This window comes from Miscanthus floridulus, chromosome 8, assembly GCF_019320115.1.
Source record: "Miscanthus floridulus cultivar M001 chromosome 8, ASM1932011v1, whole genome shotgun sequence".
In the NCBI taxonomy this organism is placed as follows: domain Eukaryota; kingdom Viridiplantae; phylum Streptophyta; class Magnoliopsida; order Poales; family Poaceae; genus Miscanthus; species Miscanthus floridulus.
Window position 1 is genome coordinate 160,413,697 of NC_089587.1, and position 15,453 is coordinate 160,429,149.

A 15,453-nucleotide genomic window follows, 5' to 3' on the forward strand; every position below is an offset into this window, starting at 1 on the left:
TTTTAGAAAATTTAAAACAAGTTTCAAAATTTTCTAAGCTGAAATAAATTTTCTATGAATTTTCAAGATTAAACCAGTTTTTAGGATTTTTAATTACAAGAACTTTCCATGTAAAAATATGTTTGAATAAATAATTGAATTTTTTATTAATTTTTAGATATTTTTATAAAAATATTTCTAGTCTGATTTATCTTCTTGAACTTTCAACTTCGTCTGATTTACCCCGTCTAACGTGGCGCCACATTAGCAAAACTACTGTCAAAACCACCGGGGTGCAAAAGTGAACGATTTTCAAAAGTCGAGAGAGTTTAGAAAATCCACCCTCAATACGAGCAGTAGCATGCACTTGGCGTCTTCCAAGTCAGTGGTGGTCTCGGAGTCTTCTCCATTGTCAGCAACGACGAGCAGCACGAGGCATAGGTCGGCCATATGGGGCTTGGCGACGTGCCCAACAAACGAAGCTGACGGCGGAGGAGGAGGAGAGGTGGTCAAGGAGAAGGGTACGAAGGGGATTGGCGACGGAAGAGGTATGCGGCGCTCGGAGGTCGGGGAGAGAACAAACAGGTGGGGAGAGGAAAAAAAAATAGAAGAAATGGTCTCATAAATGATAAATTGGCCCCACATGTCAGGGGAGATATTGAGTTTGAGATTTTCTCGTTCTATTGAAGATGAAGCTTTTTAAAACCCTTAAAACAAAATTATAGCTCTTTCTCAATAACTAGTTTGGGGTTGAGATTTTCTCCTACTCACAGTAAGTAAGTTAAGGTACTACTACTACTTATCGTACGTGTCGTGTGAGTTCGAACGCTGAAGTCTACATAACTGCTGGGCTGTGTGGGCCAGGAGACGAAAAGTGCCCAAGATGGAGAGGGGTTGGTTGAGGCCTGCTGTTTTGTCCAGAGAGGAGGGAATGGGCTATGGAGATCCGGCCCAAGCTAAGAGACGAGGAACAAAATTATTTACTCTCTGATTAGTTTTTTTTTTCGATTTACTCTCTGATTAGTTTGATCGAAACGTATCATGTTGTCCGTTAAAAGGTGGAGGTGGATTACATGTTAGTTATCAGGTGGAGTACATGTTAGTTATCTGAATTAGTTTGTCATGTCACGTTAAAAGGTGAACTTAATTAGATTGTCACGTGTTACATTTACGTCAAATCAAATGGGGTTAAATGTGAAATCCAATTACCATTTAGATCTAACTAAATGGATGATTTACAATCATTTTTGAGTATATAGAATAAAAACTGCCGAAACAATGCAAACGCAAATGCGAGATGATAAATGAAACGCTCAAGAACATGACACCATCTCTCGGTGGTGTGCGTCGAAGTCAAATCATGTCTTATTATGATTTAAGTTAAATTCAAGTCCAGTATAAAACTACATTTGCATTGTAAGTGTATCACATTTGTATATCTCAATAATAGTTACACACAAACACGAACTAAACTCAAAACCACTCTCCGGCAACCACAGAGATACAAACCTGCCTGCTGTGGCAGGGCGGCTAGATATTGAGAATCATCTATCTGGTATCAGTGAAGTTGTAAATTGTAACCAGTGAGGGAAGCAAGCCTTGTTAATGTTGGTGCCTATCTGCTAACAGATGTTTTAATCAGGCTAGTAACATATGTGATCGCCTGAATATCAGATCCGAATGCTGCTCGGAGGTCGACTCCTGGGCAGGTCTTATGCCCTGAGGCGCAAGGACTGGTTCATAAGTCTACTGTTCAGCGATCCAGATTTCTTAGGTGTATGCCTGATCAGCCTACTGACATAAGGAGATTGATCTTTGTCCAGATGGGCAGCTTCAATCTTGTCAACCAACGATGACGATGACCAAGATGTAGAAGCTGGAATAGAATCAGGCTGTACCACTCCACTCTTCTGGATTGCCTCGCTAGGTGAAGTCTTGCCCACATAGGTCCGCTTGTTGAACAGGGAGCTGATCCTGGAATACCTTTGCCTCAGTGGTGTCGAAGTCTCTTCATGGCTCCAGGTCTTGGCAGAGTCCACAGACGAGGCATCATCATCCAGATCCTTTTGGCCGCTGCCTGATTTCTTCCATTTGCGGTGAGGCCATCTGAGTAGGACTTTGATATGCTTTGCTGCATCTTGGAAAGAATTCAGCTTCTTCAGTTTGGGTCTCAGGATGTCAGCATCTACCCTGCCAATAATGGAGGAAAATGATACTGCTCTTTCGCTAATGCCCGGCACGTCAATTCCAGCATCGAGGAAGATCTCAGCATCTGATATCTTGAATGATGTCCCTGGGCTTCCTACAATGGAGTGCATCTTTATCTGAGAAGCGATAACTGACCTAGTCTCATGGTCCCTTGAGTTTGTGAACCCACCAGCCAAAATCAATTGTTTGATCAGTATTTCTGATGACGTCGTTCGTGGCTGTTTCCTGAGTAGATCCAGAGGAGTCATGCCATCATTGTCACAGATGTTGAGGTCAATAGAAGGCACACTCATCAAGTGTTCAACAAGGTCTGTATGCAGATTGCCAACCACAGCTAAGTGAAGAATTGTCTTTCCATCATAATTTTGTGCATTGATAGTACTGCTGATATCCACAATTGCTCCACCAACTAATTGCCTAATAAGTTCCATCTGACGATCAAGCCTTCGGAATTCAGGAGTCCCAAAGCTAGTCAGTGCCATGTGAAGGAACGTGTCACCAGCTTCATTTGTTGCTGATATGAGAGATGATGATGCAGTAATGAGAGCCTCGACCACTCGAAGATGGCCTCGAAAGGCTGCTATATGCAATGCTGTGTTCCCTTGGTCATCTACAGAGTTCACTATATCAAAAGATGCAATGAGATCCTTGACAACCTGCAGTGTTTTGTCATAAATTTAGTTTAGTACTTTGTAAACCGTCTGTACATAGAAAATTAAGCATAGGGCCCATTCCAAGGTTTAACAGTGGAGCAACAGATTGAAGGAAAGGTCATTAACCCCTCTAATGATGAAGAATCATCTCGAATGATCATCCTTCAATCAATGAACATAACAAACACAAAATGTTCCATGCGAGCAACATTAATGTAATGACTAGGCACGTGAACAAAAATTTCCATTGCCAAAGCATCAATGAATAAAATCAAAAGTGTTCATTGTCATAACTCTAAATTCACATGCTACCAAGCAAATCTTAAGTACTCTTTTGCTGTGGAATTTTGATGGCAGACAACCTTTATGAAACTCCAATCCAGTGTTAAAAGATAATGTGAGTGTCAACAAGTACAGCCATTAGTTTAATCAAGACATACCACAAGTTTAATGCATATTTGAATGATCAACTAACAACCTGGCAAGCATGTGCATGGGATCAACTTTAAGGGCCAAAGTGGGAATAATATCAAACACTACGGGATAAACAATTCTTAGATTACAGATCAGAGAAGCAGTATTGACTCTAAATGAATTGGAGACAATGATCAACATGCTTTTCCCACTCAATTAAACTATGCAATTTAGAACATATGTAAGAACAAGGATATCTGTGAAGGAGACTGCTGACAACCTGGCTAAAATGTTCCGAGTCAATTTACAAGGAGAATCAAGTGAAAGACAACATATATTTGTACAGAATTACTAGGCTATATAGATCAGGCCGCACGAGTAATTTCAAATGAAGCAGTGAAAAAGTTAAAAAGACTGAATGTTCCATGAGACTGAAGTTTCGCGGGACATACATAGTACTGTAGATTACAATGTACATTCATTTCATCCTGAAAGAAAGAATGAAGCTGAGAAGGAAAAAACTGCAACTGCAACTGCAAGACATACCTCAACTTGGCCCTTTGCCGCCGCGGCGTGCAAGATGGTTGATCCCTGCGCGTCCCGGTAGGCCGCGACGTCGGAGCAGCCGCGCAGGAGGTCCCTGAGCACGTCAAGGCTGCCTCCCCTCGCGGCGGCGTGCACGGCGCGGCACATCATCTCGCGCCTAAATTCGTCACCCCCGACCGGAGCCGGACACGACGCCGCAGACAGCACGGCATCGAACAGGAGGCGGAACACCTCGGAGCCTCCGCTCCTCGCCGCGGCGTACAGGATGTCGGTGACGCCGTACTCCCCCTCGCCGAAGACGAGCAGCGGCTGCGCAGCGAGCAGCTCCCGCACAAATCTCTCGTCCCCGGCCGCGGCGGCCGTGTAGAGGAGCCATCCGCCGTATCCGGCCCGGAGGAGGCGGTTGGCGTTGCCGTCGCCTCGTCCCCCGCGGGGAAGGTGGTGGCGCTTATCGGCAGGCTCGCAGTCGAGCAGGAGGCGGCGTGCGACGGCGGCACGGTTCGTGGCGGCGTCGTGGAGGCGCGCGTCGTCGTCCCAGACGGACTCGAGGCGGCGGATGCGGCGGAGGGAGGTGAGCTTGACGAGGAGGTTGGGGTCGAGGCGGAGGAGCTCCCGGACGACGTCGTAGTGGCCGCTGGCCGCCGCCCAGTCGATGGGCGTGGCGTACCACCACTGGTCGCCCGTGCTCTCCCACCGCAGCGGCAAGAACGGGCCCCTCGGTTCCTCCGTCGTCGCCACCTGCACCTCCATGGGCTCCAGCAGCTATTCTTGACTAAAAACTGGGAGGTGATTCGCACTGTGGAAACGAACAATGGAAACGCAAGTAAAAATCAGGCGGCGGCGGACGGCCGGAGACGCATCCGGAGCCAACCGTCCAAGCTTTTTTTCTGGTCGGCCCCGCCAAGCGGAGGAACACCACGAGATCGAGATGAGATGGTAGTTAAAGTGAAGAAGTTTGGGAATGGGAAGGAAGGACAAAGCCCAACCATGACCAGGTCATTCCATTCCATTTTCTATCTTTTTTTAGTAAAAAAATTATGAAACACCATAGCACGAGCCAGGAATGCAGGCGCAGGTTTTGCAGCGGAAGCAACCGTCTGGATGATACTCCAGAAAAACAGCAAGGGAACAAGAGAGCAGGCACGGCGGATTTGGGCTCACCTGTTGCCTGCTGAAGCTATTTTTTACCCGCTGATCCACTTTCTGTCCAATTTTTCAGCCATTTGGCATCAGTTCGTGCTCAGCAGCGTGGTGGAGCACGCTTGCAGAGAGTAAAAACTCGAGGAGTTACAGAGAAAAAAGATTTCTGCATCTTTCCGGAGTTCACATACCTGCGGTGGAAAGTTTGAGTGGAGACACGAGAGGACGGGAAGGGCCTAAGGAATACGCATCCAGGATAATGATGTGGACCGGCATCTCGGGAGCCAACTTCTCTCGTGCTTGTTCCTTGGAAATCCCGGTGACAACTGAAGCTAGGAAAGGATACGATTGTTTTTTTAAGGGGGCAAAGACCCTCGTCCTGTTCATTTGTGTTTGTTTGACTTGTTTTTTTTTTTTTTGTTTTCAGTTAATATTTTTCTTTCACACCAAATCAGCTAACAGTACTTTCAGTCATGACTTATAAGTCAAACACGACCAAACGAACAGGCTACCTATTTGTTTCCGCTGGTAAGTGGATTCTCAACTATAAAAAACAAGAATTCAACGTAAAAAATTTGATTATTTTTTACCATTATACTTTAAGAATATTTTTGAAGAATCCCTACGATAGGGACCTACTATATTAATTAATATACCTAAATCGAGTGTCATGTACTTGACCGATCTGATTTAATCAAATTAACCTTGTGATCCCTAGGAGATGTCATCCACATCTCCACTACATCAAGACATTGGATTCTGGTTGCGTATCAAACCAATATAGCCGCCACAAATTAAGATCATATCTCAACACAAGATTTCATAATTTAGTGGAAACATGTATTACAAATCTCACCAAGTTAATAAACTAATTGTACAATATTAATGAAAATACATACTAACCTATGTGTAGTGAGAACCTGATGGCTTATCTTGCCATGCTATACCTAGGTTGAAAGCCCTATGCTATGAATTAAGTGTGTGTGTTTGGCTGTGGCTTCTGAAAAGCTACTTGTGAGCTGTGGGTTGTGAAAAATTGTTTTAGGTTATGGGCACTGGAAAAAGTTGTAAGCTGTTTGGTTCATACAAATATAAAACTTACCTCATATCTCTATTTTCCTTGAAACAACGGTGAAACAACTCTCTATTTTCACCATTTCAAAAGACAGAAAACCAAAAAGCCAAAAGCATAGTCTATTGTGCTTTCAAAACTGTACTACCCAAAAGTAGTTGATTATAAAAAAGCAGCTTCTGGTTTCCACCTCTTTAGTTGGCTTTTGGTTTTTCGGAAGCAAAATCAATTCCCAAAAGCCTAGCCAAAGGCACCCTAAATCTAACTAGTTGCTACCTTGCCCATAGGTGTCAACACCATATCTTAGACGACTTCTACCATTCACCCACTTTGCCAGCATCGGTGGGATGACATGGCCACCAATGTCCTTTAGATACTTGTAAAACAATTTAACGACAGCACCGTGAGTACGGGATTGTACTCCGCACGAAACAAAGGAGTATGCATTTGCCATTGGCAAGGAATAAAAGTTGGGTTGCTTAAATAACTTTTTAAGGTAAATGTTGTCTATCATCTACATGTAAACATAGCAAAGTATAGCAAGTATGAGCATTAAGCATAAATGAAGCTCGATCTTTCTTTAGTCCTTCATCGCAACAAGCTACTCTGAATCTAGAACTAAAAACAACCAAATTCGTTCGAGCACTTCAAGTATTCGAAGAAAACTCTACAGAGGTGTATAACTGTACCCACACTAAAGACTAGGACGACGAACCTCCATACCCATGTCTGAGTAAGGGTTGCCTCAAGTCCCTAACCTTTCACACGTGTGGCCAAATCATGCCGGCAAGCACATGAACCTCGGGAGAAAAAAATCTTTGTGTCATTTGTCTCCTTGGATCACTTGGTATTCTTTGATCGATTGTCTTTTACTGGGATTGGTAACTATCTCTATCACTTGTATTACATTCTTCTTTATCTTGTGTAGTGATAGTTTGAGTAGAGTAGCTCTCTTGCTTAGTTAGTTGTTTAGCTAGACTAGTTTGTGTAGTTGTATTAGTTTGCTAGCTAGCTTAACTAGAGTAAGAGTAGTGACTTAGCTCTTTGTATGTGCCTAAAGATCATAATCTACTAGAATTGTTGGAATAGGTGGTTTAGAACCTCTGTAGAGCTAGAGCAAAAAAAACTTCGCTTATTAATTGACTAACACTCGCTCTAGTATTTTGTGGAAATTTTTATTAGGCTATTCAACCCCCTAGCTATTAGAACCTTTCACCTGGCACTCTGAACTGATGCCACCAGAAAGGTTTTTGCCCCACCAAAAATGTCCGGTGCCTAGCACCAGCATTTCAGTGCCTCTTCGAGCACTGCCTAACACTCAGCCTCGCAGCCTGTTCTCCGGTGTTGCCGCTATATCAACACCGAGTTATTTGGTTATGCTTTAATAGCTGGCCCTAAGTCAAAGGCATAGTGCACGTGTGTCCAAGCATTTTCTCCGGTCATGGGGCACCTCATAAGTCCAATGGTCCTGAAAACAACACACCGAACTCATCGCTCAAATCTCTTTTCAAATGGCTAACTCCCAATAGTCAATACTACAGTAAGAGTTTCTCCGGACGAGCAAAAATGATTTTTGGAGGTGGGCCCCCATTCAACATGTGTGTAAATCAATATTTACACAGGCAGACGCCTAGTTGCCTATGTTAATAAAATAAAAAACAAAAAAATGATGAGTCCATCCATAAGGCCCACCAGGCCCATCACGTGTCGCCGCCGCTCACTAGATCTGCATCATCACTGTCGCTCATTGCTCCACTCGGTGAATCTGCGCTGGGCCGAAGGAAGGGAGCCGTGTGCAGGCTGACGGAGGGTCTGCACGCCATCGCTGTCATAGGCCCATGCGAGGAGAGAGGAGAGAGCCAGAGGAGGAGGAGGTGCTCAACGCACCAGATTAGGTGGTGGTTCGATAGTTGCTATGGAGCTCGAGGAAGTGCTTGCCGTGGATCCACCGCTAGGAGGCCCCCACCATGCGGTCGACGACGGGAGATCCCACACGCACGCCGTTGGCGTGAGGGCCTCGCACTATGTAACACCCACACCAGAGAGAGAAGAGAGAGAGAGAGAGACAGTTGAGAGAGATGATGAGCATCCAACCATTTTCGGAGGTGCCTCCGTAAATCAATTTTGGACCTTAGGCTTTTTTTTTCTGAGACGGGCCTCATAAGAGGTTTGCCTCCGTAAATCAATTTTAGGAGATGGTTACTTTTTGACCGTCTCCATAAATCTATTTTAGGAGATGGACAATTTGTGATCGCCTCTGTAAATAAAATGACCGCCTTCGAAAATCCTCAGCTATTTTAGGAGACACATAAGTTTTGTGACCACCTTCGTTAATGATTGGGCAGTGTCTCACGAAATTATTTTTGTAGTAGTGGCTGTCCCACAAGACCACCACACCTTTATCACTGTGTTGTCATTTTCAAAAGTATTTTATAGGTTTTGCTCTTGCTCCTTTCCATGCTAGTCGATCTAAATGCAACACAAGTTAGGTCTCACCTAGTGGCACTAAATAGCCATTTAGCTCCCAAGAAAGCCCCTCTTGATAGTACAATTATCTATCCTAAACCTAGTCAAGCACTTCTCTACTTAACATTGGACCGATGAAATAAAATGCCCTACAAATATACCTTTGTCTTACGCATTCCATTCCATCTTCACGTCAGTGATGCTACACTAGCATCTAACCTCCATGTTCATCAAATGTTGAACAATTGTCATCCATTCATGTAGCTAACCATGCTACCTTGACCATTGCCTATAGCATGAAGCTCCTTCATCATTCTTCATCAAAGCCACCGGCACAAATGAACACTTGAATTTATCTTCTATGAATGATATGATCCACTTGATAGCATCGCATGGCCTTATTGGTTCATCGATCACAGCCTCGCTTGCTCTTCACCATTGTCTTGGTCCATTGGTGCCAAGCCCTCTACTCATGCTTCAGCGCCTCGACAGTCCATCGCGCCCGAGCCTTTAGCTTGCCCTTTCACACTCGCAGCCTGGTCTTTCATCGCCAAGCCTCGCCTCTTGATCTTCTCCACCTATCCATATATATGACACCATGTCATGTCTCATATGCAATGAGCTCCTTCATCTTCACTAGTTGAGCCCTATCATCACATGTTCAAAAGCCACCTCTCCACCATGGCTCTATATATGTCTTGACCACACTAGTGTACCTATCGACTAAGTACCTTATTCATCTAGTCCACCTAAGATTGTCATCAATTACCAAAACCTAACCGAGACTTTCACTAGGTTCCAAACTCAACTAGACCAGGTTTCACAACTTCGTCAACCATCACCGCATTTGTACGGTACACACAATCTAGCATTTGAGTCGTCAACACAATTAATGTGCGCTAACAAAAGCACAAGCTCCACTGCTACAATTTTATCTTGTGGAAAGAAAAGATATTTAATCAAGACAACTTGGGATAATTTGAGTGGACATAAGCAAGCGATCAAGCAACATACTTTCATCAATTGAATTATTTGAATCAGTTCGTGGCTCACACCATTCTAAATTTCCAATCCATAACAAAGTTTCCACCCACCGAATTTATATATTGAAATTAGATGTTCTCTGCTTATTTACATACCCAATATTATAAGGAGCAAATTTTTGCTGTCTCTTCCTCACTCTCTCCTCTATCTATTTGCCCCCCTTTGTTCTCACAATCCTATCTCTCTTGGTCTAGTCACTATTTCTCCCATCCATCCATCTCTCACTCCCATACCTATTCATCTATCCCTTAACCTATCCTTCCACACCTTTTCTTTTGTCACTCACCCTTACCCTTCTTCACTTTTCATATATGAAAAAATAGACCGGCGACAAGGGTCCAACCTCAATAGAGATAGATTGTATCCACCTCTGATACAAACATTGGTTATTGTTCTCATGGTCCTACCCGTCTTGGTCTATCAATTTTTCTCTTTTCCATTTGTCTCTCACTTTTGAACCTATTTTTTTGTCCTCACTCCCATCATTTTTAACCTATTCTTTTGTCCCTTGCTCCCACCCTTCCCACACCTCTGCTTCTATCCCTTACTCTCCTTTCTCGCTTTCACATATGGAAAACGCAAACCCATTACAAGAGGTTGAGGCTCAGTAGAGATAATAAACTATATCCCCATACAAAACGACGTTGATTTTATCACTGTTTGGAGATGCAAAACTTTTGGTGTTGGCACACCACTCGTGTAGTGGCTTGGATGTCCGAGCCCACGAGTGTTGTGACTCGGAGCACGCGCGCACATGTGGCTCACTAGCCATGTTTCTTAACCTCGCAAAGGTGCAGTATATCAATCCATATAAAGAATGCACATGTATTTATCTCAATACACATGTGTTGATGTGGATTGGAGTGAAATTAAACTCAATTCCATTCTATTTCACTCTAACAAATGTGAATTGAAGTGGATACATATGCTTCCAAACAAGACCTAGGTTGAACCAATCTCCAGTCGATCACTTTCCAATACGAGAATAATCTTTTATTGCACGTAGCACTATTTACAAACCTTATAATCTATTTGATTTAAGTGTAAAGCACGAGTATATTTGAGAGTCCATCACTATTTGGCCCTTTTTTCGAAAGTTTCTCTCAAATAGACCCCTGGCGGAAAGAATTCTGGAAATGGACCCTTGGCTCGGCACCAGAGTGACTGGCGCCGAGCTCAGCGCCACGGTCACTGGCGCCGAGGTCCTGGGCATGGGGAAATGGCCTGCCAGGGGCTCGGCGCCAGAGTGACTGGCACCGAGCTCGGCGCCGTAGATCTTGGCGTCGAGCTCGGCGCCAGTCACTCTGGCGCCGAGCCCCCTAAATATCTACCGGCCAGTCCTTCTTCTCCATCTCGCCCTAGCCGCCCCTGCCCGTGCCATCGCCGCTCCACCGCCACGCCTACGCCCGCCCGTGCCGTGGGCGCCCGCCCGCGCGCGCCCGCGCCGAGCCCGCGCCGCGCCTGCCCGCACCGCGCCGCGCCGCGCCCGCCCGCGCCGCGCCACGCCTGCCCGCGCCGCTGCTGCTCCGCCTGCCCGCGCCGCTGTTGCTCCAGCGGCCGAGCCCACGCCACGCCGCCGCCTCCGCTCCCTCGCCCGAGCCCACACCGTGCCGCCGTGCCCTCGCGCTGTTCCTCATTGGTTGGCTGCAGCGCCGAGCCGCCACGCCCTCCACCGCCGTCCTCGCCTTTGTCTCCATCGGCGGCCTCGGCCTCGCCCCGCCTTGCCCCCTCCACCGCTGGCCTCGCCCCGCCTTGCCGACGTCCACCGCCGCCCTCGCCCCGCCTCCTGCGCCCGTCGAGCCGGTCTCGCCGCGCGGAGCACCGGGCACCCCGCGACCGCCGCGCGCCACCTCTGTCGTTGGCCGCGCCACCGCAGGCCCAGATCTTCGCCTTGACCTACGCCCATCGTTCGTCGACCCGGAAAGGTAAAAAATATGAATATGCAATGTACCTATTTAGTTGGTGTTTGTTATTTACTAGTTATACTGTGATGACTTAGTTAGTTGATTTAGTGAGATATATATGTAGATAGATAGAAACATAGATACATTAGTAAATAGATATAGTTAGATAGCTACTTAGATATGTAGTTATATTTGTAGTTAACTACATATGATCTTGCTATTTAGTGAGTACACTATAAATATATGCGTACTTATTATCATGATTACTTAGTTTGTAGTTAGAAAGTACTTGTTAGGTACTATCTATCGTCTAATTTGTACTAAAGGACATGTGTTTCGTTATGTTTTTGAAATAGATGGACAACCTAGTGACCATATATCATGGAGGCATGGTTGAAAGCGATCGTTATGGATATGTTGAGTTTCTTGACTTGCAAAGCGTGCCTGTGCTATTCAATGATAGGCCTTCATTTAGTGATATGGTTGCAAGGGCTCGGGAGGAGCTGCATTGCTTTGGAGATGATGATATTGCAGTTGATGGTGTACAGCACCTAGGTTGTCCTTCGAACATCTTCAGGCGAATGATCTCAATTGGTTGTGTGGATCAGTGGGACAACTATGTGAGATCGGCTATGAAGAGCCAGCTGCAATGTTTGGACGTGGTTGTTCGTCGGGTGTTAGTTGATCTAATCCCTCATGGGTTTACCCCAGTAATGGATCATCCGGCACACATCGACCCTCCTGTTCCGGAACCTTACCTGCATGTGCAGATTGCGCATACGGTTCCTGATGCTCAATCTGCCCCTAATGTGTTATTTGGAGATGGTTGTCATACTCATGTTTTTGTGGCAGATCCTCCTTATGAGATCCCTTTGACACAGAATCATCCGAGTAAGTGTCTTAACCGTATCGTTTTTGGGAGCTTATCCCGTTCCTTACATCTATTTCTTTCATTCTTTCCTCATTTCTGTAATGACGTTGCAGGAGACATTCCTGAGAATATGGATGTGCCCCATGTTGCTACGCAAGTGCACTTTTCAGATGGATTTCGTGGCTCCAATAATGTTGAAATTATGAATGATTTAGAGCCATATGAGATGGCTAGGGCTCTTGATTCTGATGATGATCGTCCTGTTGGAGAGCTGACGGAGAGTGATGTTGAGATGATGAGGCGTATCTTTCCCGACCGCCGTGATCCTAGAGTTCATGAGTTTTGTGATCTTGCTCATTCTGATCTAGTGTTTGTAGAAGGACGTGATGATGAGCTCCTAGAAGCTCCTGAGGCAAAGGGGCAAATGCACTTCCAAATCCTCAATCTGAAACGTACTGAGTAAGCAACTCATCATCCGAGTACCAGTCCTCTACTACAACCCTGTTGCTGTGGCTAGTCTCAACTGCGTTGCTCTGACCTGCCTGTTGCTTGTAGTAAGTGGGCTCCGCTTCATTTGCGGCCGCTACGGCCTGAGTGAAGAATGCGTCATCATCCTCCTTTGCCTGTAAGCCCACATCTGCTAGAGCGATGAGCTCGCTCAGTCTGCCAGTGTCGTCGTCAGCATCCTGCGCCTGAATGCCCGCCTCTGCTAGAGAGATGAGCTCGCTCAGTCTACCAGTGTCGTCCTCAGCCTCCTGCGCCTGTATGCCCGCCTCTGCTAGAGCAATGAGCTCACTCAGTCTGCCAGTGTCGTCCTCATCCTCGTCTCCATCATCACATAGCACAATCGGTGATTGAACGGTGCGACCAGCTCGTGATCTATGGCCATCTAACTTCTTCTCCTCATACCTTGCACGAGCCACCTCTGCAGCATGTTCCCCACTGCAACCAATTCCTTGATGTATAAAATGCAATCAGTTAGCAACTCGATAATATTACATTTAAAACCAGGCAACGAAAAAAGGTTTTCAAGCACTCACTGGCACATAATGTAGCAACATGCTCGTTCAAGACCTGCATCTGTACTCTTGTCTCCTCCCTTGCCTCATTCCTTGCCCTCTCCTCCTCTAACGTCATCTGCCTCTCCAATCCCCATTTGTTAAGCCCAACATCGATCGGGTTACAAATACCGCGCTGTCTAGCAAACTCACGCATCTTTTCTTTATGATGTTTAACGAATAGGTTGACGTAGTCAGGTCCATATCCCCTCTTCCGTGCAATTACTTGCCTCTTCTTTAGTTCATCCAAGAACTTAGCTTGACCATCATAACATTCCCAACTGTATTTCCTAGTGCTCTGTTCAAAATAAATATTATATCATATATGTCTTAGCAAAACAAACAAAATATGATTTCATGTTTACCAGAAAAATAACGAACCTCATCATACTCAATCACATGGCCGCAATAATGACCTATTCCAAGCTCCGAAGGGACTAGGTCATAGTTGGATTTTACACCACATTCGCACATGACAGGAGGTGCTTTGTAGATTACCCGTTCTTTCTTCTTTTCCTTAACCCTCCGCGGTTTTTCTGGCCATTGGTTCTTAGGACCATACAACCACTCCTTGAAACGACACTTCGCCATTGAATACACCTAAATAATGAGACATTAGTACATAAACACATATAGCTCAAGATTTTAACACATACACTTTGCACTTACTTCATGCTTGTTTGGACACACAAACTCCAACGTATTCTTAGGATTTATTACAGCTCGATCTCCGCAATCGCACAGAGGAGGTTCCTCGAGTCGTCTAACTACGGCTAGGTGCTTCTCCTTAGCCGTCATTGCCGGAGGGTTAGGGGGGTGGAACCCACCGCTTGAAGTGCTCACGTGGATGTCTCCCTCTAAACCAATTGTCGAAAAAGAGGTACCTAGGATCAAACTTGTCCGCACCATCAATCCACTAAAAGAAAAAGCACCTCTCATGGTCCTACACAACGAGATTCCAATAAAATATTAGTACCATACTTAAACAAATAAAAAAAAAAGATAGTACAAACAATTTCTTACATTAAACCAACTACATGTGTAGAAACAACGCGCGGCTGTGTCCGGATGTTTCGATTGAAAAACATGGGCCAGGAAACCATAGTCATAGTTAGGGACAGGAAGGTCAGGAGGAACGGGGGCATCTTTGCTAGACGCGTCGGGGTATAATTCTCGAGGACGACCCCATTTTCGCCAAAACTTCTCCTGAAACATTTCTTGCATCTAACAAATAGGATGTAATTTAGCAAACATAGATAAAAACATCACAACAAAATATCAATGAGAACCATAACTACAATACAATCAATTTCGTTCTAAGAACCAAAAGCAGTTAACATTATACCCTAAACCTAGGGTTTCTCATTTCATCCACAACAATAAACCCATAACATAACTACATGCGGCTTGGTTTGCTAGCTTTTTCCACGCCTTGAAATGAACCTACGGTTGTATAATACATATATTGAGGGATACAATGAAACCCTAAGTGATGACGATTCTTAGGTTCAAAAATCCGACTAATATGTACCGAATCGATGCGAGTAAAACAAGGAGATGAGCGAGTATACCTTGCTCTCGAAGATCTACGGATCAAATCAAGGTTTTCAAGGTCCAATATGTCGATTCGTGAGGTAGGGTGAAGTGGCGAGAAAAAAACCCGAGGAGAAATAAGAGGAAGAACCCTCGGGGAAGAAGTGCAGGCTGGGTTAAATGCAGGTGGCTCGGCGCCATTCACTATGGCGCCGAGCTCGGCGCCAAGATCTACGGCGCCTAGCTCGACGCCATTCACTCTGGCGCCGAGCCCCTAGCAGGCCATTTCCCCGTACCCAGGACCTCGGCGCCAGTGACCGTGACGCCGAGCCAAGGGTTCATTTTTGAAATTCTTTCCGCCAAGGGTCTATTTGAGAGAAACTTTCAAAAAACGGGTCCAATAGTAAAAAATTCGGCCCTACCGACAGGTCTGATCTGTTCTACGTCATCCTTAATTGGGCCGAATTAGCAGTTAGCCTAGGCCTAAGTTACGTCCACCAATCCAAGCGTGCTCCCTGCATGGCTGAACGGGCCCAAAGCTTGTCTAGGCCAAAACTGAAGTTGG

General features: G+C 45.4%; 1 protein-coding gene and 1 pseudogene across 1 annotated transcript; both read right to left on the bottom strand.

The window, feature by feature from the left end:
- Window positions 1–1,322: 1,322 nt before the first annotated feature.
- Window positions 1,323–5,267, bottom strand: LOC136477441 (uncharacterized; annotated as a pseudogene).
- A 5,554-nt stretch (window positions 5,268–10,821) lies between these two features.
- On the bottom strand, window positions 10,822–13,231 carry LOC136470078 (glycine-rich cell wall structural protein 1.0-like). Its single transcript, XM_066468044.1, has 3 exons — window positions 13,207–13,231; window positions 12,798–13,003; window positions 10,822–11,418 (listed from the first exon to the last, which is right to left on the bottom strand). The coding sequence occupies exons 1-3, from the start codon at window positions 13,229–13,231 to the stop codon at window positions 10,822–10,824; spliced, it is 828 nt and encodes a 275-aa protein (XP_066324141.1).
- Window positions 13,232–15,453: the final 2,222 nt, after the last annotated feature.